The sequence below is a fragment of the Aptenodytes forsteri genome, unplaced genomic scaffold, assembly GCF_000699145.1.
Source record: "Aptenodytes forsteri isolate BGI_AS27 unplaced genomic scaffold, ASM69914v1 Scaffold258, whole genome shotgun sequence".
Classification (NCBI taxonomy): domain Eukaryota; kingdom Metazoa; phylum Chordata; class Aves; order Sphenisciformes; family Spheniscidae; genus Aptenodytes; species Aptenodytes forsteri.
Genome location: NW_008795250.1, coordinates 2,975,967 through 2,998,970, shown reverse-complemented (window position 1 = coordinate 2,998,970; position 23,004 = coordinate 2,975,967). Strand labels below are relative to the sequence as shown.

Sequence of the window (23,004 nt, the reverse complement as noted above, 5' to 3'; positions counted from 1 at the left end):
GCCTTTAGGTCCACCTCGATCTACACTATATCATCATTTTAAGCAACGAGACAGACTTCTAACAATTCTTAACCTAATTTATGGAAGGAGAATTAAATAAGAGACTCTTTGAGGTTTCGCAATCTAGTTCTCAAGAGGAGAAAAAAATCTCTGACCTCATTAATAAAGGTCAAATTTCAGACAGTTTGTAGAGGATCATGAGAACATAAAAGAAGCTAAAAGCGACAGAGAGAAGACCAAGGAAAACGGAGAGTCAGAGTGAAACCGATATGCAGCAGTGCTGCTATGAGCATAAAACAAGCTGTATCAAATAACTTATTCACAACTCGGTTCAGAAATAATACGCTACGAATCCTGTCAGCAAGCAAGATAAGCCAAATCCCACTGTGTTTTCCCAAAATAATTCACTGTATGTTTAACTAAAATTGGATATCAAAGGTCTGATTTACATCTTCCAAATACTCCCTTGAAAAACAGTGGAAGAACGATGACCAGGTGTTATTTTTTTTATCCAGCTTCATCTTTTGATCTTCTCCTTACTGCTGACATCAAACACACACGCATATTGGGATATGAAAATTGTCTCCATTCCCATAATCCCAAGTTCTCTTGGGGCACGGTCTTTGTTAGGATCTAGGTCTTCTTCCCACCTATCACCAAACCACATGGTCCACCAGCAATTAAATAGGCTTAACTAGCTATAAATAGCCTCCTCGGCAAATGCAGCCTGCACCGGGGAGTATTATGTCCACCACCGGTTAGTTGAGCATGAGTTTTGGTCAACGAGGTTGTCCTCGGTGGCTGGGGCAATGCCTTCTTCTGCAACCTCCAGCCTTCACTTCACTTCACCTGTCGGAAAAGGACCTGGGGGTGCTGGTCGACAGCCGGCTGAACATGAGCCGGCAGTGTGCCCAGGCGGCCAAGAAGGCCAATGGCATCCTGGCCTGTATCAGAACTAGTGTGGCCAGCAGGAGCAGGGAAGTGATCGTGCCCCTGTACTCGGCACTGGTGAGGCCGCACCTTGAATACTGTGTTCAGCTTTGGGCCCCTCACTACAAGAAGGACGTTGAGGTGCTGGAGCGTGTCCAGAGAAGGGCAACGAGGCTGGTGAGGGGTCTGGAGAACAAGTCTGATGAGGAGCGGCTGAGGGAACTGGGGTTGTTTAGCCTGGAGAAAAGGAGGCTGAGGGGAGACCTCATCGCTCTCTACAACTCCCTGAAAGGAGGTTGTAGCGAGGTGGGGGTCGGTCTCTTCTCCCAAGTAACAAGCGATAGGACGAGGGGAAATGGCCTCAAGTTGCGGCAGGGGAGGTTTAGATTGGACATGAGGAAAAATTTCTTTACTGAAAGAGTGGTTAAACATTGGAAGAGGCTGCCCAGGGAAGTGGTTGAGTCCCCATCCCTGGAGGTATTTAAAAGACGTGTAGATGAGGTGCTTAGGGACATGGTTTAGTGGGCATGGTGGTGTTGGGTTGACGGTTGGACTCGATGATCTTAGAGGTCCTTTCCAACCTTAATGCTTCTATGATTCTATGATTCACATCAAAGCCCCAAGCTACCACAACCAGGCGAATGGTAGCTCTGGTCAAGCCAACTTCTGCAAAGGCTATACAAGCTCTCCATGACTATTTTTATAGGACAGCTGTGTCTGACCACTGAAATCAAAATTTACACTCATGAAGAGATACACTTTCACATTCATTTTTGTGATCAACTTCAGATGCAGGTCTCCTCCCATATTCACTCTGAATTCAGATGGCTTTGAGTCTTATTTTACCTCTGCATAATACGACTGTCAAAAAGAAAGCCCTCTGCCAAAAATCCATCATCTGACAACTTTCCGAACCTTCAAAATGAGATGCCCCTGCTCCCAGTCCACCTTCCAGTTACTCATTGGTGTTGCCCAACCCCAAGACCACATATAGGAGGTTAAGAAGAACCTATATCTTCATCCAGGCTTTCTCCAAGCACGAGCTGAAAAGGATTTCAAGAGAATTGTGAAGTGGTAGGAAAACCCAAATTAATCTGCATCAGCTCGGTTCCTCCAGGGCAGAGAAAGGTGGTAATTGCTGGTTGGTGTCTCAGCGGCAGCCGCAGAGCCCGGGAGGCCCTCGGCCACTTGCTGGCAGCAACGTTATTCCCTGAGGGCAAAGGAACAGCTATTCCCAGCCCTGCCTGGTCCAGGCAGGCACTTCTCCTCCCTCTGTGCTGGAAGGACCCAAGTCAGCGGCTAAAAAAACAGGTGGGGAGATGACGCTGTAGAACAACATGAGAGAAAATTGGCTAGCCGCTGTTTAACGAAGCTGCTCTGTGCAGCTCTGTGCAATGCACATAAACTCTCTTCTTTAACCTCTCTGCCCATAAAACAGGCAGGAGTCATGCATTTTCATGATTTCTGGGGGACTTGTGAAAATCAACCAATGTTCACAGAGGACTCTGAAGATAAACCTAATTACACTCCTGTCTCTAGAAGTATATACTTCTCGGTATTTTGTGCACTACCTTCCTCTTTCCAAAACTTGGCCCACGTACAGCCCAGGACCGCCCCTCGCTGGATCTCGCCACCGGTACGAGCCTGCACGTTCCTGCAGCTCTGGGTCCTGGGTGTTTGCCAGCACAGGCGGATCTGCTCTTGTGCAAGGGCAACACCGCTCCCGGCGCTTGCTGCCTGACCTGGATCTTATTGCTACACAGTGTAATTTCAGGCAAAAAATATGGGTCAGAAAACTGGGAATTCATGAGATGATACAGGGAGATGGGCAAGGAGAAGGTGGTTACGCTGCACAGGAGTCTTGGCTGCAGGAAGCGGAGGGTTAATATGCAGCGGCGATGCTGGAAAACAGCCCGAATTTGGGCTGTTCTGGCTCTTACCTGCTGAGATTTGAGGTTGGGAACCAAAGTTTAATGGCCCATAAACACCTACCGTCGCACCCTGCTATTACAGACATGCTGACTAAGCAAGTACTAGCGTCCTAGTCTGATTTTGTATTTAAATATTACAGAACAGATAATATTTTTAAAAAATCATAGAATCATGAAAAAAAAAAATTAGTATTTGAGATGCATCTCCTTGTCAAAATGAACCCACCTTTTCTGCTTCACCAAATACACAAACAATGTTGGATTTTTTTTCCTGACAGCCCAGACAAAACTTTTGATGACTTGGAAAAAAATCAGGAAAGAACACAACATTTTTGGTAAAATATTAAACAGAGGAAGAGGAAGCATGTGCAGTCAAAAGAGACGCTGGATGTTACCCACTTTAACAACCTTTCCTGTCAGAAAAGCATATAACCAAATTTTATAGGCATGTATTTATTTCCAGTCTATAATTACGCTCCGCAAGCATTTCTATGGAGTTAAATAAAGGATCAGCTACCCTGCAAGTCTCTGCAACTTCAGTCCTACAGCATAATTCAAACGTAATGTTAGTGCTTAGCAAAACAATCCTCCTTTTGGCAGCCGCGGCTTCAGCCTGGATGTACACACACACCCCGCCCCCCCCCAAAAAAAGCCACATGCTGCTGGCCCGTGCCCAAAATTTCCAAGCCAAGGGTAGCTGGCGAGCTGCAAGCATGTGTGTGCGTGGACGCATCCGTACACCCGTGCCTTTCTGGGGTCAGCATCCCCCCGTCGCAATGAGCACGGATGAATACACGAGAGGTTTTGGAAAGGATGTTCTGGGTCGCTGCATCCAACCCCACTATCGCAGGAAATGTCATGTCATCCCTTCCATCAATTCTTTGGGAAAGCGGTTCGGCACCGTGCCGGCTTCGCTCTTCCCGTCGCAATCTTTTTTTTCCCTAATCTTATTTTTCTGCTTGTTAGAGATGTGCTATCCCAGTACCTACTGACACCACAGCTTGTTCACCTTTTCTGATTATTTTTATGGAGCAACCTTATCGAAACACCTCCTGTTACCAAGCTTTCCCTTTCTTCCCCTCAATTATATATGGTCCTATAGTTTTACACACAAGGAGGAAAAGTCTTCAGCATGGCTCCTGGAGGGGGTGGGGAACAGGCTTTTGTGGCTACTACGAAACCTCTTCCCCAGGAGCTTTGAGGATGTATTTTTCGAGGTGCTTCACCCTTCCTGGCTCAGCAAACGCCACTTAAAATAACGATATCTAAAATATTAACCGAGGAAAAGTTAACTTTATGTTAAGCAATGTGCTGTTAGGAGCTTGGGTAATGTTTTATCCTGTAGTTACCTATTTTAAAAACACAAAAGTCTCGCCAGCTCTTCTGGCTACACGTTACCTTGGTGCTTTCCTCCATGTCCTTTGAGTTGAGGAGCGCGTGGTTAATTCTGAACACTATCCAGTCGAACAGGGCGCTGTACAACGATTTAGCCATGGAGTTTCGCACGGTCACAGCCTAAAAGAGAAAAGAAAAAGGTGATTGGAAACGATTCCTGTTCTCCACTGAAAAGGGTTTTGCTTCTCAAGCGCCCACATCCAACGTTCATATTTCTCCCTTGCCAAAGCTTTTGTCTACTGTTTTATTTTACGCCATGTATTGACGCCATCGGGAGTTGGTTGCAATCCCAGGGCCGTGAGATGTGCCCCTTGGCTTGGTTTCCTTTTGTGCATTCAAGCGGATGATGCACGAGATCACACCATAAATCCCATCACTGGTGGCGAAAGAAAAAGAAATAAAAATGTATATAAAAATAAAATATATATTAAAAATATGTATTTAACTTCACCAAGATCCTTGAAGAGTTTATTCGGGGAGAAGGAACGAGAAGAGTGGATATTGCACAGCAACGACAGCAAGTGATGTGAAAGCACGTGCTGGGGCAGGCAGCACCTGGTACCAGCAGAAGGGTGACAAAGAGGGAGGCTAAAACCCCTATAGTAAATCTGTGAGCGTTACTGAAAACTTGACGTTTTCCAGGTACTGCCAATGGGAGCTACAAATCACGGCAGGCAGATTCGCTGCTCCTCCAACAGCTCTCCTAGAAAGGGGAATAATACCTCTGAAGTGCCATCCCCACCATGATGCTCTCAGCCATGATGCGAAGAGATTTTGCTTGATTGACAGTGATGGAAACCAAGACCAGAGGGTACCTGGGCTGCGCTTTCCCAAACACGCGTGCATTGGGACCCGCACCTACATACATAACCGTAAAGCAGCAATTCATATTTAAGGGCTGTCTTTGTTCTTGCTGCTTGTGATTCTTCCTTGGTTTAAATTATTACCTTGAGTTGTATTGCACTGCTTTGGTACATACTAATCACCTGAAATCTTACGATACCAGCCGTGACTGTTAAATTTCGGTTCATTTTAGCCACTGTAGAAGAATGAACACGGAAACAGAAGGTTCACGCATAACTATTTCAATAAAACCTTGAACTATAACGAATTGGTGGCTTGTCACACATTGCCTTGAAATCCTTCTCACCAACCCTCCCTTCAAGGTACATCACCTGAGTGGCCTTATTTCGCTGACCTCAAGCAAAAGAATAAAGCTCATGTAGCATCATTTATCTTCTATTAGCTTGTTCCCACCTCTTTTTCCTTGATTTTTTTGTGATAGCGACTTTTAGCGTGAACACAAGCTGTTCTGCCAACGTTTCGCTCTTAACATGCAATTAATCCAGTACGCAGTCTCGCTTTCTCTCCCTCTCAAGTTGGAGCAGGAGAAGGCAGTACCATGGTCCATGACTGGGGATGCTCACAGTCTACATAGCCTCCGTATGCCGCTAACCATTGCTCAGTGGCAATAAAACGCTGTCAGATAAGCCACGTTGCAAGGATAATTACAAAATATTGCAACAACTAACATGGAATTACTCGCCTGCCCAAAAAAAAGCATTGCTACAAACCAAAAACAAGCGTATGATGAAAACATGAGAGCAGCAAGACCAAACGGATTTGTTGTAGCACAGACCAAACTAGCGCTTTTAAAGACTGAGCGTGAGCTGTTGAAATGTGTGAGTTATCCAACCAGTGTTGGAAAGTGGATGGTATTTAGAAATACAAACAGGTCTAGTTTCCACTAACTGTTTTTTCTTCCCTTTACTGAAGAAAAGGTTTTGGGGAGGGTTTTTTTGCTGTTTTCATTACAAGCAACAAGGGTTGTTTGGGGTTTTTTTTTTTGCTGCTGTTTCTAGTTTTTACATTTTCCCAAAGTGTGGGGGAATATTTCAGTGATTAATAGAAAATTTCAAGACCAGTTCTCTAACCCCATGCTCCATCTCAGCTTATTTGATTGGATAAAGCTGGAAAACAATCAGTGCCACTGTCACACCAGAAAAATCAGTCTCCGGGAAAGACGAAGGCCAAGACCCAGGAATGTTTCTCGCTGCCGTCATGCTTTTTCCTAGCGTAAGCCAGCCCAATTAACTGCTCCAACACAAAGGCGTGCAACTAAAAACAAAAACCAGTTCTATTTAAAGCCAACAAAGAACGCCATCGTTTCCTCTATACAGTCATATAAGGGTTTACATTGCAATACTTTTCCTTCTCCCTTTTATTAGAGGCTGTAGGGGATGTGCAGGACTTCACTGCTGAATTTTCCTCTTTTTTTTTTTTAAATAGATGAGGGTATCGTTAAGCCTGCACAACCCCAGCATTGCCCAGTTTCCTCCAGGGATGTGCAGGGCGGGCTATAAGCCATCGCTCTCTTCTTCCCAAGATGGGCTTGGCTACATGGCAAGCTGGGAAGCCCATGAAGAGCCACTCTCCTTGCTACACTTGGGACCCAAAAACGTGATCAACGCCCCAGATCTCAAATTCTTCAATAGTTATTTTTAGAAGCGATGGCTGTATCATAACAGCTGGTAGGAAACTCCCGGCAAAGCAACGTATAGAGAATATAGGGGGGCTGGAGCACACGTACACGTGGATCTCATTTGCAAATTTGTTGGCTCCTTATGAGCCAATTTCTTCTCTCTGTTGTACTAACAAATCCAGATAATTCCTCTACAGACGCGCAGTCATAGCAGACTTGCGGTGGTGTAAACAGAACTTTGCCCCGCACGCTCGCCCAGATGATGAAATGCAGTGGGGCCAAAACTGGGATGCTCGCTTTGCCTCATGGTACGTGCAGTCTCCTCCTGGCAGGATCTCCACCGTGCACACAGCAAAGAAATCTGGTTTCGGACACCCAAGTTGCTCCAGTGCTGCTGGGTGCTGTGGGGTCCCACCAAAATGGGCTCTCCAAGCTCACCTCCCCACACCGTGATGGACCTGCTCGTGGGGAGCGACGTCCACCAGCGCTGGGAATGAAGTCCATGGCACCCCACATCTGTGGTACCCAACATCCGTGGTACCCAAACCAGCAGCAGCTTTCTAAAATGAGATATTTTTAATTGGCTTGAAGAGTTGAAGTCAGCACTTTGCCATTTTTTTTTTTTTTTTTTAATAAACACCCCTTGCCTTTTTTTTTTTTTTTTTTTAACATCCCTTTATAAAATACCAGCAGAGACATTAATCTATTTTATATGACTCAAGTTTTTGTTTGGCTTTTTTGGTTTTTTTTCCCCATTTCAATAAAGTATTTATTCTTTAGAATAGATCCTGGATGATGTTACATTATAGATAAAGCCCCTCACTGTCCTAAATAGATATCAAACCACCTAATCTGAGGACCATCAGGGAATATTATTTCTTTCCAAATTAAGGAGCTGCTGCAATTTCAAGAGTACGATTTCACATTTCCCCCCAAATTGTTGGAACAGTCCACTTTGAAAACAAGTTTTCTGCTTTTATTTTTAATTTCAGCCATTCATCTTGCATTGCCATATGCCACCACGCAGATGGTTTAACACACCACTAGTCCGTAAAACCCTTGAAATAAAAAAAAAACAAACCAACAAAACCTGTACAGCAGTTTGTCCCTTTCAATATGTCTTGCTCTTATTTTCTCTGTTCAACAGGGTAAAGCTGCCAAGGAGTGGCAGGGGAAAGGATGCTCAGCCTGCCCGACCATCCCTGCTGTTCACAGCATGACCTGGTGTGCAATATTCAGGATATTCTTCTTGTAATTACAGGCTTGTTATTCAAGAAAGGATTGTACTACATGCTTACATTCACTCCTACGCAGCAGAGCATTGAAAATAAGCGCTTAAACATTCGTTCCTGTATTTATTGGTGTATTTATTAATTCCTGTATTTATTATCCTACATACATTAAATGTGAATATTGAATTAAATCTGAAATATATAGCACATACTACATATGGCTTGTCTTCAGGTAGTCACCTACAGCTTCTTGTCTCTTCTGCAAGACTTACGTGACATTTAGGCAGATCTGGAACACCGTGGCGCTGAAACCATTTTTATTTTGCTCACAAAGCAAAATAAAAACAGCTCCTGCAACGCCAAAACAAATCTCTCGGGGATCAAAGCGAGCGCAACATCTTGCACACATGCAAAAATATTGCTGATTTGAAAACAAGATAGATCAAATGCACTTTAACTCGGCGACTCAGGAAATCAGCTGAAGACAAGGTTTTAATCAATAGGTTTCCTGCTTATCAGGCTAGCAAGGATATATAGTTTATTTATTATATGCTAGAAATGCCACTTGTTGGGGTTGGCCAACCTTTGCTAAGATCCTGATATAAGATATTTGGGGTTCTTCATAAGGTTGCATTGCCAAATTAATTGGCCTGAAAGTTTTCATGATGGGCACGGGATTCAGGCTACCTTAAAAATAGATACACTTTTGGAAACATCTTCTGCCAAAAGGAACAAGGGGAAGACAGACTTAAGAATTAAAATCTCTCTTTGAAGTGTTTTGGAGCAAGGACTTACAGTTTCTGCAGCGACAGCCTGTGTTTTAGAGACGGCAAGAGATATAATCTAAGAAAACCAAACTTGCTCAAATTAAAAGCCTCTGTAAAACACATTTGTACAAGTTCAGTAGTTTCTTAATTCTTAAGATTACAAACTCTCTAAATGCATACAAGCACATCTTCCGTCTGCTGCTGTCCCTACAGCATCACCACCGCTCCCCACCCCAGGGTCAGGATTTCTTACTGCTGCTATTCTGCACTCAGCTGAGATTTGAAACTCTGAGTAAAGGTCTTTTTCTGCTGGCATTATTCAAAATATTTGCTGGTACTCAGATAACCCAGGAAAGCAAAAGGGTTAGAACCCCCCCTCAAACTTATAAATGGAAAAAGCAGGGAATCGAGTAAAAAAAAAAGAAACATTAACACTCTAATTTGTATGCCTGCTTTAAAAAAAAATAGAAAATTAAAATTTTCTTCCCTTCCCCTAAAAAATAGTTCTGCTGGTTGCAACCAAATTCCAAACCCCAATATTTTTAAAATTATTATCTATGAAACTTTAATTTTACAGGCTTCTTTGCTATAACAATACCATCTTCACATTACACAGTCCCATACTATCTTCTCCCACAGAAGCAATGACTCACAAAGAGCAAAAACCAGAAAAAAGCTGTATGTGATGATGTAAAAGGGTGGTATTTTAATTTTTTTTTTTTTTTTTTTTGCACTGCTTCTCTTGGTGGCAAGTGCAAAAAGCTGGCAGGACATCGGCTGGGGGGGGGGGGGTTTTAAAAGGGTGTTTTTTTTATTTTTTTTTTTTTTTCTTTTGCACTGCTTCTCTTGGTGGCTGTTAAAGCCTGTGCAGGGGGCTGGACAGTAAAGCTCTCAGGAAAAAAAAAAATCGTATTTTTAATAAATGCCGGAAGGATGGCTTCTTGCACCTTGCTACATATTCAGAAACCACAACAGCTTATACACAGATAACCAAGATTAAAGCATTCCTTTCACTTCCTAAAACCCTGGTTAAACCAGCAACTTTTTACTCACCCTGCCATAACTTGTTTTTATAAAAAAAATAATAATAATAAAAAAAAAAAAATCTAAGGGAGCACTTTCATGCTACAAGCTGCCAGTTGAATTTTATGGCTTTAAATATTGAAAAAAATGGATTGCCACAAAGGTAGTGCTTCACAAGCAGATGGGCCCCTTTGCTGTAAAGCTCGGGCACTGGACGTACCGACTCTGAAAAACTCATTAGAAAAAACTCTTCTTACTTCCAATTTCTTTTCAAACCTCAGTTCTTTCCCCTGCATGTCTCCCTGGACCTTCCTGGAGATGCAGGGCTGCCAGAAATAGTAAAACTCAGGCTTGTATTTGTGCAAAGTCCGCGTTGGCATTGCAATGTCACAAATCTTCTAGACTCTGGACTTGGTCCTGGAGCCAAAACCAGGAGAAATCAGCTCTTTGACCCCAATATGGTATTAACTAAGGCACAGGCTGTTGTTGTAGGGGCAATATCAGCATTTAAGATATACGTATCTACCAGCATGTAATCCAATGGGGAACCTTCTATCCCAAAAAAACATCTTGAATTGAGCACAGGCTGCCATCAAGGTGGTCCATCACAACCGAGCTCAGTCCACTTTTTATTTGTACGGCTGGATGGGTTTTGGTGCTCAGTGAAGGCTTAATTTAAGGTACCCTTACCAAACACAGCTCTTGATTTCACCTTCTTGACACAGCCCAGTAGAGAAGAGACGCCAAGCTCTGCCCTGCTTTTGGACATCGGCTCCTTGTAAAACCAACAGATGACTTTGCAAGGTGAAGAGATGCCCATGTACCGCCGGACAGAGCCCTTGGCCTTCGTTCTGCTGACTCCAGCTTCTCCCCCTCCAGTGCCGCTGCAGACCCTGAAGGCCACGGTGGTGACCTGCCTTCCTGGCAGACGCCCAGTTAACCTTTTACAGATATTTTCGCATGATCTGCTGCGATAAGAAGTTCCCCAGCGTGCAGCCCGCAATCCTTATTGGATTCAGCGTTTATATTGTTGACTAACCTGATATATGAGCAAGAGTGAGCAGTAGTTCAATTCTAACAACAAAAACTCAAATATTTGTAAGTTTTTCACACTAAGGGGAATAAATAAAGCCTGGAGAGTAGAGGATGGATGGAAACAAATGCTGAAGGGCTTTGAAAGGCAAAGAGCACTGCTTTATCGTGCATAATTGCAGCAACATCCCAGTGATTGTGCATCCCAGGTAGCAGAAGGCAAACAGATCCTGCTGAAGAAAAAGCCATCAAGAGGCTGCCAAGACGAGCATTTTCTGGAGTGCAGACTCCACTATCTCCAGCGAGATCCAGAGTGATATTGAAATGCAAAAGCCAGATCCTCTCCCCAATTACTCTGTCCAAACCAGACCAACCATAGACCGTATCTGGAACAGCAACCAGCCTCTGACGTTCAACTTTAAACATTTTTGACCCAAACAAAAACATACCATAAAGGACTCTTGTAACCAGCATAAACACTTCCACTAACATTTTGTTTAAAAAAAACCTGCGTAAAATAAATAACCATTTCTGTGCGGTGCATCACTCGACACGGAGACTCAGAAAATTAGAATAAGGCAGAAGCAAAGCAAAGCAAAGCTCATCCCTTTTGTTACCACTTAGGAAGAGCATTACATTGATGCACTGACCAATTCTGGGTAAGAAATGATTCCCAAGTAGTATTTAAGCACCAGGTACAGACCTCTAAAGACTTTAAACATCTTAGCTCATTGAGAGATCTACCCGTCTTCCCTCACCGCTAATGCAAAGGACAAGATAGACTGATCCTGGACAAACAGAATGGAAAGGCTGTTTGACGCAAATGACGGATTTCTGGATACCGGCAGCTCTTACGACCAGTTCATCAAAAAAGCAATTAATATTACATTTTAACAGCCACTGAGTTTGCTCAGGAGGGATGCTGAGCACCACTTCATCACTACTACCTCCCGAGCGTAGGAAGCATCACATGCTCCTCTACAGAAAAGTGAAGCAGAAAAACCCAAAGACCATTTTGCACTGAAAAAATGCCCTTTAACGCACGCATATTGGAGAGCAGCAATCTATTTTGGGTCACTATTGTAAAAAATGCAGCTTACGAAGGGTGCATGTGCCCAGAGCTGAGTTTTTGGACCCTAGTTCCTAAGTACAGACTCAGTTAATGAGAAGTGGACTTAAAAAGTAGAACTGGAGAGTAAGCGTAAGCACCAAACCAAATTAAAGCCCTAATGAGCATTAAAACCCCACAGAGTTTATTAACTGTGAGAGCATGCAACCCTTATCCTATCTCTTCAGCATTATGCAAATCTATGAAACATCCATAAAGACACGCTGAACGATTCAATTGGTCAACGTGATGTTATTACACCTTCAATAATTTTCGGTCAACATAATGCTATTAAATCCCAATTTTTCACCAGGGGACAACGTAGACATGGGAGCAAGGTCAGTGCACCCACTCCAGATTTTCCAAAAGCTATGAGTACTTGAAAACAGGATGTTTAAATAACATTTCTCAGGCACAACTCTGGAAAATTCATTGGATCTAGAAGAGAAGACTTGTTAGAAGACGACGACAACTTGTTGCCTTGTAGTTAGCCTAGAAGACGACTTGTTGCCTTGTTGGTCATGGTCCTTTCTTTCTCCAGTTTTTCAGCATTTCCCCTAGAGACCGTGTGTGTGTATCTCATGATGGACATTATCAATGTTATTTGCTCCCACTGGATAAACCCATTGCCAGCACCTGTGTTCCCTACGGATGCAAAACTCCCACCCATCCCAAAAAATCTGGCTTTACAAGCCACTCTCTTGGTAAACTTCCCAATAAGAACTTGCAATTGTCTCAGAAAATTTATTGGTTGAAATAGGAATGATCTTGATACAGTTGTAGAAACTACTTATGGATTTTTCCCCTCCTAGTGACCCAACAGCTCTTCAGTAACACGTAAATGGACACACACGTGTGCGGGTGTTTCCTGTCCTCTAGGAAGAAAACAAGCAATGCACGCTCTCTTTTCAGACCTGTGTCATCAAATACTTACAAAAAACAATTAAAATAATTCCAGGATGGCAAGAAATGTTTCTTTCTGAGTGTGAAGTTTGCAAGAGTTTATGTAAAACACAAAGATAGGAGTTCCATTTTTTAAGTAAAGCCAGGTACCACAAAACACTTCACGTTTTCTGCTTGTGTATAATAGAAACGGAGATTCCTCTTCTCTTCAGGAAATAAGATATGAACACAGGAAGAAAGGAAATATCCCATTCTCCCTTAAGGCCTTTGATAGACTTCCTATAATTTCTATACAAGGATGAAAGGTGCTTCCAATGAAATATTCAGGGGGGAAAAAAAAAAAAAGCAGCACTAGGATTCTTCCTATTCAGGAAATCCCTCCAAAAATCAAATCTATATACCAATTTTTAGTGGCTCTACAGAGGTTTTGGTTTTTTGTTTTTCTTTTAATAGGTGGAATAAATTTTCAGTGCGTTACCCAATGAATCAATTGGCTTTTCTGCTCACAGGGATTTGGCACTAAGTCCCAGGAATCTGCTGATATCCTACCAAAAAAATAATTTAGTGAGCTATTATCATAGACAGGATTTGATTTTTGTTGTCATTTGATGTCTGTTTTAAAATCCTTATCAGCCATTCCCATTTTTCCCCCATTTATTCTCTAAGGTGAAATTTGGCTTCATAATTACATTTGTACTCACTGTAACACAAATGTCTTATTCCAAGATGACTCAGAGGAAAAAACACATTTTAATACCTACTGAATTTTGCCCATGGTATTTACCTAATATTTTCTGATTATGCCTCCCTCCTTCAATCACTTCTGTGGGTTTGAGTCATATACATAATTTTCAAATAGGGGAAAAAGATCAGGAAAAAAGTGTATTTGTTTTCTTATTTGACTCAAAGTATCTATTCAACAATAATTACGCTGTATGCATGAGTAAATGATGAAAAAAAATCAGTTTCTACTCTAAAAAAATCCACACATCTCTTTTTTTAAAAAAATATATACTAGCAATGCTCAGCCAGTCTGAAGAGCTATACGGCTGCTAGGGATATGACTTATCTGAGATTAGAACAAGGAAAACCAAGAGCAATGCAAGCTCTCCTAATACACTTGATTTGTATTTCATAAAGGGGTCCAATGAACAGGAATAGAAGCTAATCCTCCGTTCTCAATAAGTCTTGGACACGCAGTCAATTAAAAACAGCACACGTAGGCATCTAGGTGATGATGATCTCTGCAGCAATCATTAATTACATGATTAAATAAAACAGACTCAAAAACTAATTTTATTTGAATAGGGCTTAGGGGTGCCAGCTACTAATAAGAGCGTTAAGTGTCAGAGGAGTAGCTACCACATGTACTAAAATGATATTAAAATCCAATTTTTATCTCCGATGCTGTTACTGCTCTGTGAGGGCTGGGGAAAAAAACATATGTAAGGTGGCTTCAGCTTGGGTTTGTACTTGTATGGACAGAAGAACAACTGCAGAGGGATGGCTTGTTGGGTCTGTCACTCCTGTTCTGAGATGGAGTAACATCTAAGGAAGGGAGAGACACGTAGCTGTGAAGTAGAGCTAAATTAGGGAAGGAGCAGAAAACGAGGAGGATGGTGATGAAGTATAGCAGCACTGCATACAAAACCTGCCAGCGCATCGCATCCTCTCTGTGGCTCACCACCAAAGTTGGTGACATTTCTGGACTTGAAAAATAGATGCAAAACTGTTAGTTGCTGGAATAAGGCAAGGTCTAAATCCCTCTTTTTGTCCAAATGCAGGTTTTAGTGCCTCACTCTTATCTCACATCAGGTTCAGCCTATTCAGTGGGTCCCAAGTCACACACGTGTGTGCATGGAGAATTATGGTTTCCGGCTGTTCTGCTCGTTTTCTATTTATTACCGAATACGTCGTGCGTCTGGTTTACATTCACAGCCATGTCCTGCGGCAGGAGATAGATTAAGCAGCTTTTGTGGTTCCCCTTTGGGTCACAGGACATAGGCTGAGACAAGCAGGCTTAGCTTTTCTTTTTTAAACAGAGGCTTAACACCCAGAGGAAAGTACTCTTGCAGAATATCAGACTCTAGCTTAATCCCTATCTTGGCATCAAGGAGTATTATATCATACTCGGGCTGGATAAGTATGATGTAATTTTCCATACTCTTATTTTATCTTAGCATCATATTAAAATCCTGTCATTCTCGTGTTTGCTTTTCCTAAGAGAACTCAAATCATTAATGTATCATGCTGACTCCAGCCTCCAAAAGGGGTTTTTTATGATTTTTATGTTTGATTAAGGAGGAGGAAAAGTATCTTTAAAAGCATCATTGGAAGAAGAGGAGTGACAAATGCAAGAGGAGTCTAATTACAAAAAGGAAAAGTTCATTTAAAAATGCTGTAAACTTTTCTGCAAAGGCTCATTTTTATGTTTTATTTCTATGAATGTACCTGCAAAAAACATACCCCAAAAAACCTGTACTAAGCCCTGCACTACCACAACTGCTGGCTCCTGCCCCCGGCTGGCAAAAACATACCCCAAAAAACCTGTACGAAGCCCTGCACTACCACAACTGCTGGCTCCTGCCTTCCCGGCTGGCCGCCACGTCCCGGCAGAAAGCTTCCACTATCACCCCGGAGCCGGGAGGCAGCGGGGTGTCCTGCCAATGGATTTTATCCAAGAGATGCAAGTGTCAATGATGTTTTCCAGAACTTATGGGTGGATATTGCAATGAGAAAAAATAGACTGGAATGTCATTACAATACAATACCGAACCGTTCTCCAATACAACACTGAAACAGAAGGCATTGCAGAATTTTTTCACTAAAATAGTTATAAAGTTCTCAGATTCAGAGAGATTTTTTTGGTACTAGTCTCCAATTTACGTATCAAACACCCTTTTAAAAATTCTTCTTGTGCTCTCTCTTTTCTAGTACCAGTTTCCCAGTACCTTCACGATCACCTTCCTTTGACAAAGGTCCATCTCCAACCTGCCGGTCTGTATTACTCAGAGGTATTTTTAGGGCCTCTCCCAAACCATGCCAACACTCCTCCCAAAAAATCCCAACCACAGTGAGAGAAGTCAAATCAATGGATTTGTCCAGTGAGACAATCTTCCTGCATCAATATATCATCAGGTTGACAAGAAAGTCCTTCAGAGCTACCAGCTTACCTGCTACTCTAGGAAGTAAGAAACCCAACCTTTGTCATTAGTAACTTAAAAAAAAAGGATTAAAAACATTTTTAATGTCATTGCACTCTTTTCATCATGGGTTAACATCTTCATCCTTACACTGCTCCCTATCTTGCATACATTCCCACTGAAACAGCTCATGCCGTTCCTGTGCTAACACGACTCCTGAGGAATAACATGGGAAGTGTCAGCATGCTCCTGCAACCTTCCCCCTCCTTACTCATCCTCCTGTCATTAGACAGACATTAATAGGGAAAATGAAGTGGAAAATCTGAAACGAGAACATCATCTTCTGTGGGTGTTGAGGACCCACCTGTTGTATCTCAGCTGGTGGTAGGCAGGACTTGGAAGAGGACAGACAGGAGACCCATCATTCCCATCACAGACTAGAGCCTGCCTGCTATTTATTTTTAGAGATGTATTGCAAGTCCCCATCTATAATATTGTCATATCGTAGCTGAATATCTGTAATATGCTGTGGTCACGCTTTTCAGAAAAAAGCACTCAGGTTACAGTCAAAACCAAAATAAACCAACAAAAATCTTGTTAGCAATTTTATCAAAGTCTCAACTGTGGAGCCATGAGGTTACAAGCATCATCTTCCTAAAATAATTTCAGTCAAAGCCTTCAGCCTTCCGATTTGGACAGCGTGGTTAGAAAATGTCATCTGTAACAAACCAAAAGAAACAAAAAACCCCCTTCTCTTCCTGAAATAAAACTTTTCCAGAAAATGAGTCTGTGGTTCTCGCTTCTCCCCGTGGAGGAAATGATGGCATGGAGCACCCCTACTGAAAGGTGCTCACGTAGAGCAATCATGAGCCCACCATAAAGAGCTGCAGAAGAACAGAGCCACCAGGCAGCCAAATTTGAAGGGCCTGCTGACAGCAAAGGTTTCAAACACTTTTTTCAAACAAAAAAGTGTTTTCCTCCACCACAGTCTGTTCTACCAAAAGCATGAACTGAGATCCCATTCAGTCCATGTTTTCACAGTGAAACCAGAACATAAATAAATTAATAGGTTACTTAGTGGCACAAGAAGTAGGTGTGTGACCTGACCCGAGGAGGAACCTGTAGGCTATGTTTAGGGAAATTCGCTCGGCAGTTTACAGGCACAACGTACCAGCATTCCTACCATGAAGTCCAATGCACCATCAAAAATAGCACTTGAGCTTTTATAAGCCAAATCCTGCCTTTCTGTTGGCCCTTCCCAAGCAGAAAACACTGTCGTGGAAAAACTTTTTCTGCCAGTGTATCATCATGTTCACTACTGGCTCTTTTGTTCTGGCAAGCTTCCTCAAAGAGAAATTACTTCTTGTCACACCTCAGCTGCTACAGCTGTAAAGGCAAAGGCTGTGTGACAGACCCTGTCCAGCCATGGAGCTTCTACACCTCCTCCTACATCAACTGTTGATAAACAGCCCTAGGCTGAGAAGAAATCAATCTAAATTTATTCAGATTGAGATTATATAGAAAAATCCCATATTCCAAGCAACTGTACCAAAATTACATCCTGTGTGGGAAGAGCTGACTTGCTCATCCAGGAATGGTTCGTTTCCATTCTTATAAAACTTTTCACGTGAGTTTAGCCTAAATTTAAGTAACAAAAGGGACTCTGTGAAATTAAAGCGTCTTTTCAGTAATCAGATGTAATTAAAAGAAGCCTTTAAAGAGTCGAGAACGGATTTGATGACAGAAATGGCAGCTGGAGTGGGGAGAGCAGTCCATGGAAAGTCAGCATTTCCCTTCTTAAAGTCCTTATTTTGGACTCTGCTCAGAAATCTCGAAATCTGAGTCTTCCTTTTTTTTCCAGATATTAGTGCCGAATAAATAGTATGAACACAGCTAACACACAAGAATTTCCATGGTGGCACAGAAGAGAAGAGTAACCATAACATCTTTGCACATGAGCTCTGGGTTCCCAGGATGTTCAGATGTACATTGTCAACCATGAGATTCTGCAGGTTTGGGAGAACCTTGTAGACACAAGCTCCATTCAGCCAGATGTCTGCATCAAATCCCACGCACCGCTTTGTGGAAACGTTAGGGCATATAACCATATTATCATGTGAAAAAAAAAATCATCAAAACAAGTTAAAAAAAAAAAAAAAAAGGACCCAACGTTGATGGACTCGGTCTTCCTAGTAAAGGAAGGATGCTGCATCCCATAAAGAAATACATGCAGGACACCAGTCCGATAAAACCACTAGTCTCATCTAATCCACATTCTGTCACCAAGCACAGCTGTTCCTTGCATTTTAAAGGGAAAAATGAGAAACCTAATCCCCTGAAAGAGTTTCTTTTGAAGTTCTACAACTGACAGGTTGCCCTCATGTCCTGAAGGAGAGACGCTTGCTTGGCTCTTAAAAGCTTTGTGGGGTTTCAGTTGTATTCTATTAATATTTTTTCTGTTAATTCTGAACACACTCATCAACGTACCAGGTCTTCAAAGGAATCCTGCTAAGCTCCCGATGCTAATAACCTGTGGTGACAATGAGTCTCCTAAGCTAATGGGGTTTTGTATAAGTAGGTGCTTCCAGCAGTTTTGCTACTTTCTATTCCATTAAGTGTCCCTGTCCTCCTACTTCAGGACTGAGAATTTTCATTCCACTTTCTTCACGCTACTAATTATTTTGTCTGCTTCCCACTTTTTCTCTTCTAATATTTTCAGTCAGTTAAATGCTCATGATTAGTTGCAACTATGATCTTTTCCTTTGTTTGGTTTTTTTTTTTTAACATCTTAGGTAATGTTATGCCATTTGGCCCTGGAACTCCATTCCTTTTCTCTTTATAATGGTCTGAAAAAGGCATTAGACAGTACCACTCTGAGTATGTAAGCTAATGAAACATCGCTCAGCTCTTTGCTGTAATGAAATACTTTTTTCCCCTCATTAAGGTCTGCTCCGCAAGGCTTGTCTATCTTGTATCTCTGCCAATTAACTGTTACCATGCTGAAAATTAACTGTTCTCCCCAAGCTCAACCCACTAACGCAGCACGGTTTATCATCTGAAATAACCATCTTGTGATGGTTATTCACGAACATGCTGAGTGTCTTGTATTCATCAGCAAGAAATTCATCCCGGGTAAAGAAGGTCAGGGTGAAGTGACGCTTTATGCTATGAAAAAAAAAAAATCCACTGGCTTTGTGCCACCAGAAGGGAGAGACGTGCCTGCCCCACTGCTCCTGGGCAAAGGTTCCCTCTTCTCCCCCTTTCTCCAGACAGCACAACGCTGGTGTTTACTAGACTTCTACTGGACTTAGCAAAAGGACACAAACCCAACTCTCCTTCCACTCCAAGGACTTTCTCTCGGTTAGCTAACTGAGTCAGCACAGACCCAGGGATGACGAACATCTGGCACAATGAAAGGACCGAGCAAGGCTGCACAGCCCTCGGCAAAGGCAGACAGAAGACCTGGACTGTCTTCTCCTGCTTTACTGTCACACTAAAAACACTGTTCAATGCTTATTACCCTCTGCTTTTTTCTGCTCATAGTAGATTTTCAGGAGACTGAATATTTTGGTTAGCAAATCTGACCTGAACTGCATAAGCGCTTTTCTAACTAATGATTAGCTGATCTTACATGAACCTATAGCTGCACATATTTATGCAGAATAAAAAGCATTTCACAGATTCAATTGCAATTTGGGTGCTCTGCACACCATCACAGAACAGTTCGACGGTGTCCTTCCATGGCCACGTAAACACCTGCATGTAACACTCATTTGCTAAATAGCGTATAGCCATTTAAGCAAAGATATGATGGCACATTATAGCCTACAAAAGCTTGCAAATAAAAATTTTCAAAATATCTTGGCATTACATAGAGTTTTAGCAGACCCCAAGAACTAGGTACACTTAAGGCAGTGCAGAGGGACTTAACAAAAAATATGTTTGCAACCCAGGTCTTGCTATCACAATATAGAAGAGTGCCAAAGGGGCAGGAGATAACATGCCTTTTTTTTGTGCTCCACAACATCTGCTTGCAGGGACCTCCCCGGACACACAACGCAGTCCCTTTCAGTTCCTCTGGTTTTTAAGATAGCCATTTTCCACTTACAATTATGAATACACATTAAGTTAATACAAGACATTTATCGTGACACTCATCACATCAAGCAACCAGCTCCTAACAGCTTTCCAAAATTAAAGGAAGGGAAGAATCAGGTCACTTGTTGCCCAAGAAGTTGTCTCACATCTTTTATTTCCCTTCTGTTGGGCAATTTCACATCAGACTTCTTCCAGAAGTGTGAATTAATTCATTAACTAACCCTTAGGCATAAAACATCCCTGGTCACAAATGGCTGAAAATTATAAAGATATGTTAAAACAAAGTCTTTCTGCAAAGTCATTTGCTTAAGAAATACCAACAGAACTAAATGAATTGAAAGCATCATGGAAAAATCTGTTTTCTGGAGGGATGTAGAAGAGGATTCACTAACTGATGTATTTATTTTGATAACAAGTTTTTCCTCATCTGATGAAGAACATGGAAAAAATGCAGAGACTGGTGAAAAACAGAGAAGCAGGTGACAGACACCAGCCTGATAAGCAGAACAAATGGGATGGAAACCAGGTGGGGATGGTTGAGGAGCTCAGACACAGGGCTCGTCTCCGGCGCAATGGAAAGGGGGAGTGAGAACCACCAGTCAAGATGTTGAATGGATTTGAGCGAGGTATATGACTGTATTAGTCAAGGCATAAACTAATGGCCTTGGAGCCTTGCAGTAAGCTGAGACGGAAAAAAACCTGAATTCTCCGAATTATTTAGATAGAAGGAAGAAGACAGACGTGACCCAGAAGGGCAGTTCCTTGCACAGATTAAGCTTAAAATGACGCTCGGATTACAAGCAGGATCAAGAGCAAGATTTTTAACCACCCCCAAGTTCTCCACAAAGATTTGATTAAAGTGCTCTGCTCCTGCATCGGCTGCATGTTTCCTACCAAATATCAGTCGAGCCGCTTAATATTTAGCGCGTCTGTTTCTTTTTCTTTTAAATACCTGAATTGTGGCTTATGAAACTTTCCTACCTCAGTAGGAGGACTGCAAAAATTCACATATTAATATATGAAAAAAATGCCCAGAATCTGGAGTTGAGGGGCACTTGGGGAAGGACAACAGCAATCCTCAGCGTGCGTTATTATTCTGTTACCATTAAAATCCCATTGTTCCCCTATTTCATTTACGTCCCTGCTATATTTTACCTTATTAGGAAGAAGAATACTGTGGCTGCAGACAGATGCCCAGCGTTCAAGACAGACCTGAATCAAAATACTCTAATCTTTCCAGACACCACTGATGGCTCTCTTGCTCCCATAGTCAAACCTTCTCTTTTCAAAGGGTCCTTACCACTGCATTTTATTTGCTAAATGAAGTGGTCTTGGCCAGCTCGCTGTTACCAAATACTGCCCTCGCCCTGCATGGACACACCGTGATTTCTCCAGAAATCCATTAACTGCTGCTAGCTCCATTAATACACCATCTCGCTCCTGATAAAGACATTGGCAGCTGTTTTGGACAACGAACCAAGACCTCTGAACACAACTGCAGCCTTTCGTGTCCGTGCAGCCTTTTTACTAAGTTTATCTACAGCATAAAGCGTCTAAACCTTAGCGCTAGACCAAATTACGCAGTCGTTTCAAACACTGCATTAAAATACCATCCAGCTACTATAAAAGGAAAAATGAATGGTTCCAGGAGGCAGCTCTGCAGCAGACAAGCCAGCGTGGCTCTGAAGATAAGAGGCAGCTGCCAGAGGTAAATATAAGCATTATTTATGGATGTGGTGTCCTTGCTCATTTACATTTCAACAAGCGCTGGAGATGCAGACCGAGAGCGGACAGGCAGCTCTCCCCGCAGGGCTGCAGACGCATGGGGTCTACAATCAAGCCCACATTTGCCATCGGTGCCACAGCAAAGAGAGGTTGCAACTACAAAGCAGCGTTGATTTTTACCTTCAAAACCAAGTCTCTCTTTGACTGCCTCTCCTTAATCAGAAATACCGGTAGCTCCAGCAACACGGGGCCGTACCTGACTGTTAATACCATGGTCAGACACAACCTCTTAACAATACACCATGATTTACTGAACGATCAGAAAAACCTGATGGCACATTACGCTTTGCAGGGTCTTCCTGAAGAACACGCTCATTCCATAATCCTTGTAATACCCTGAGGACAGGCAGTGACTACACACCAAGAAACAACAGATCGCACCTTGAAATGGGAGCTCAGTTCACAACAGTTTATCTGTTCCTGGCTATGGCCCTGCTCGAGCAGGTGCTGCTATCACACATCTTGTACCCTCCTGAGGGAAATAAAGTAAAACGAAATCTGTACGTGCTGGGAAGAACTTGCTCAGCTGAAGATGACAGCACTGGCAACTGCTGGTACACAGGAGGCAGTGCTTTTGCTCTGCTGGAGTCCTACCTTCTTGTTGGACTTCAATATAACATTTTAACCCATTAACCTGATTTAGATCCTCCAAGGTCATCCAGCAGAACAGTTGTAGGCAGGCAAGACTCAAAAAGTCTTGACTTATTGAAAGAAGCACAGAGTTGACAAAGCCAACATTTCTGCCTAACTTAAAAACGGCACACAACTCATGGGGGAAAAGCCCAACGCAACTCACGGAGGCAAAGCCATCAAGAAAAGTAGTAAAGAAGTATGATATGAATAAACAGAGAGGAGACGGGTGCTAACTGCAGCTGTCTCCTTCAACACTATTGGCCTCAGGCTGCTGGGACAGCAAGGACAAAATGTCCCCACAAGGACATTTTGCAGTACCTTTTACCCAAGCATCAAAATGTGCCAGAATAAAGTATCTAGTTTTACATAAATTACTGCAAAGATGAACAGAACAAACCCAGGAAGAGAGCCTGATATAAATTTATAACTGTCATGAAGGAGAATGTTTCAAATGAGGAGTTGCCAAGCGCTCAAACCACTGTTTAAAAAAAAAAAAAAAAAAAACCCAACCCAAGGGAGAGTTTTTCAAACAGGGGCAAAAA

The 23,004-nt window shown here is 42.4% G+C and overlaps 1 protein-coding gene across 1 annotated transcript in view; it reads right to left on the bottom strand.

Annotated features, from left to right (window-relative positions):
• The window catches only part of MYO9A (myosin IXA), a 152,997-nt gene that overhangs the window by 72,037 nt on the left and 57,956 nt on the right, over window positions 1-23,004 (bottom strand). The window contains exon 8 of the mRNA XM_009278887.1: window positions 4,260-4,376. Coding sequence (XP_009277162.1) covers window positions 4,260-4,376 — 117 coding nt within the window. The remainder of the gene's footprint in view (window positions 1-4,259; window positions 4,377-23,004) is intronic.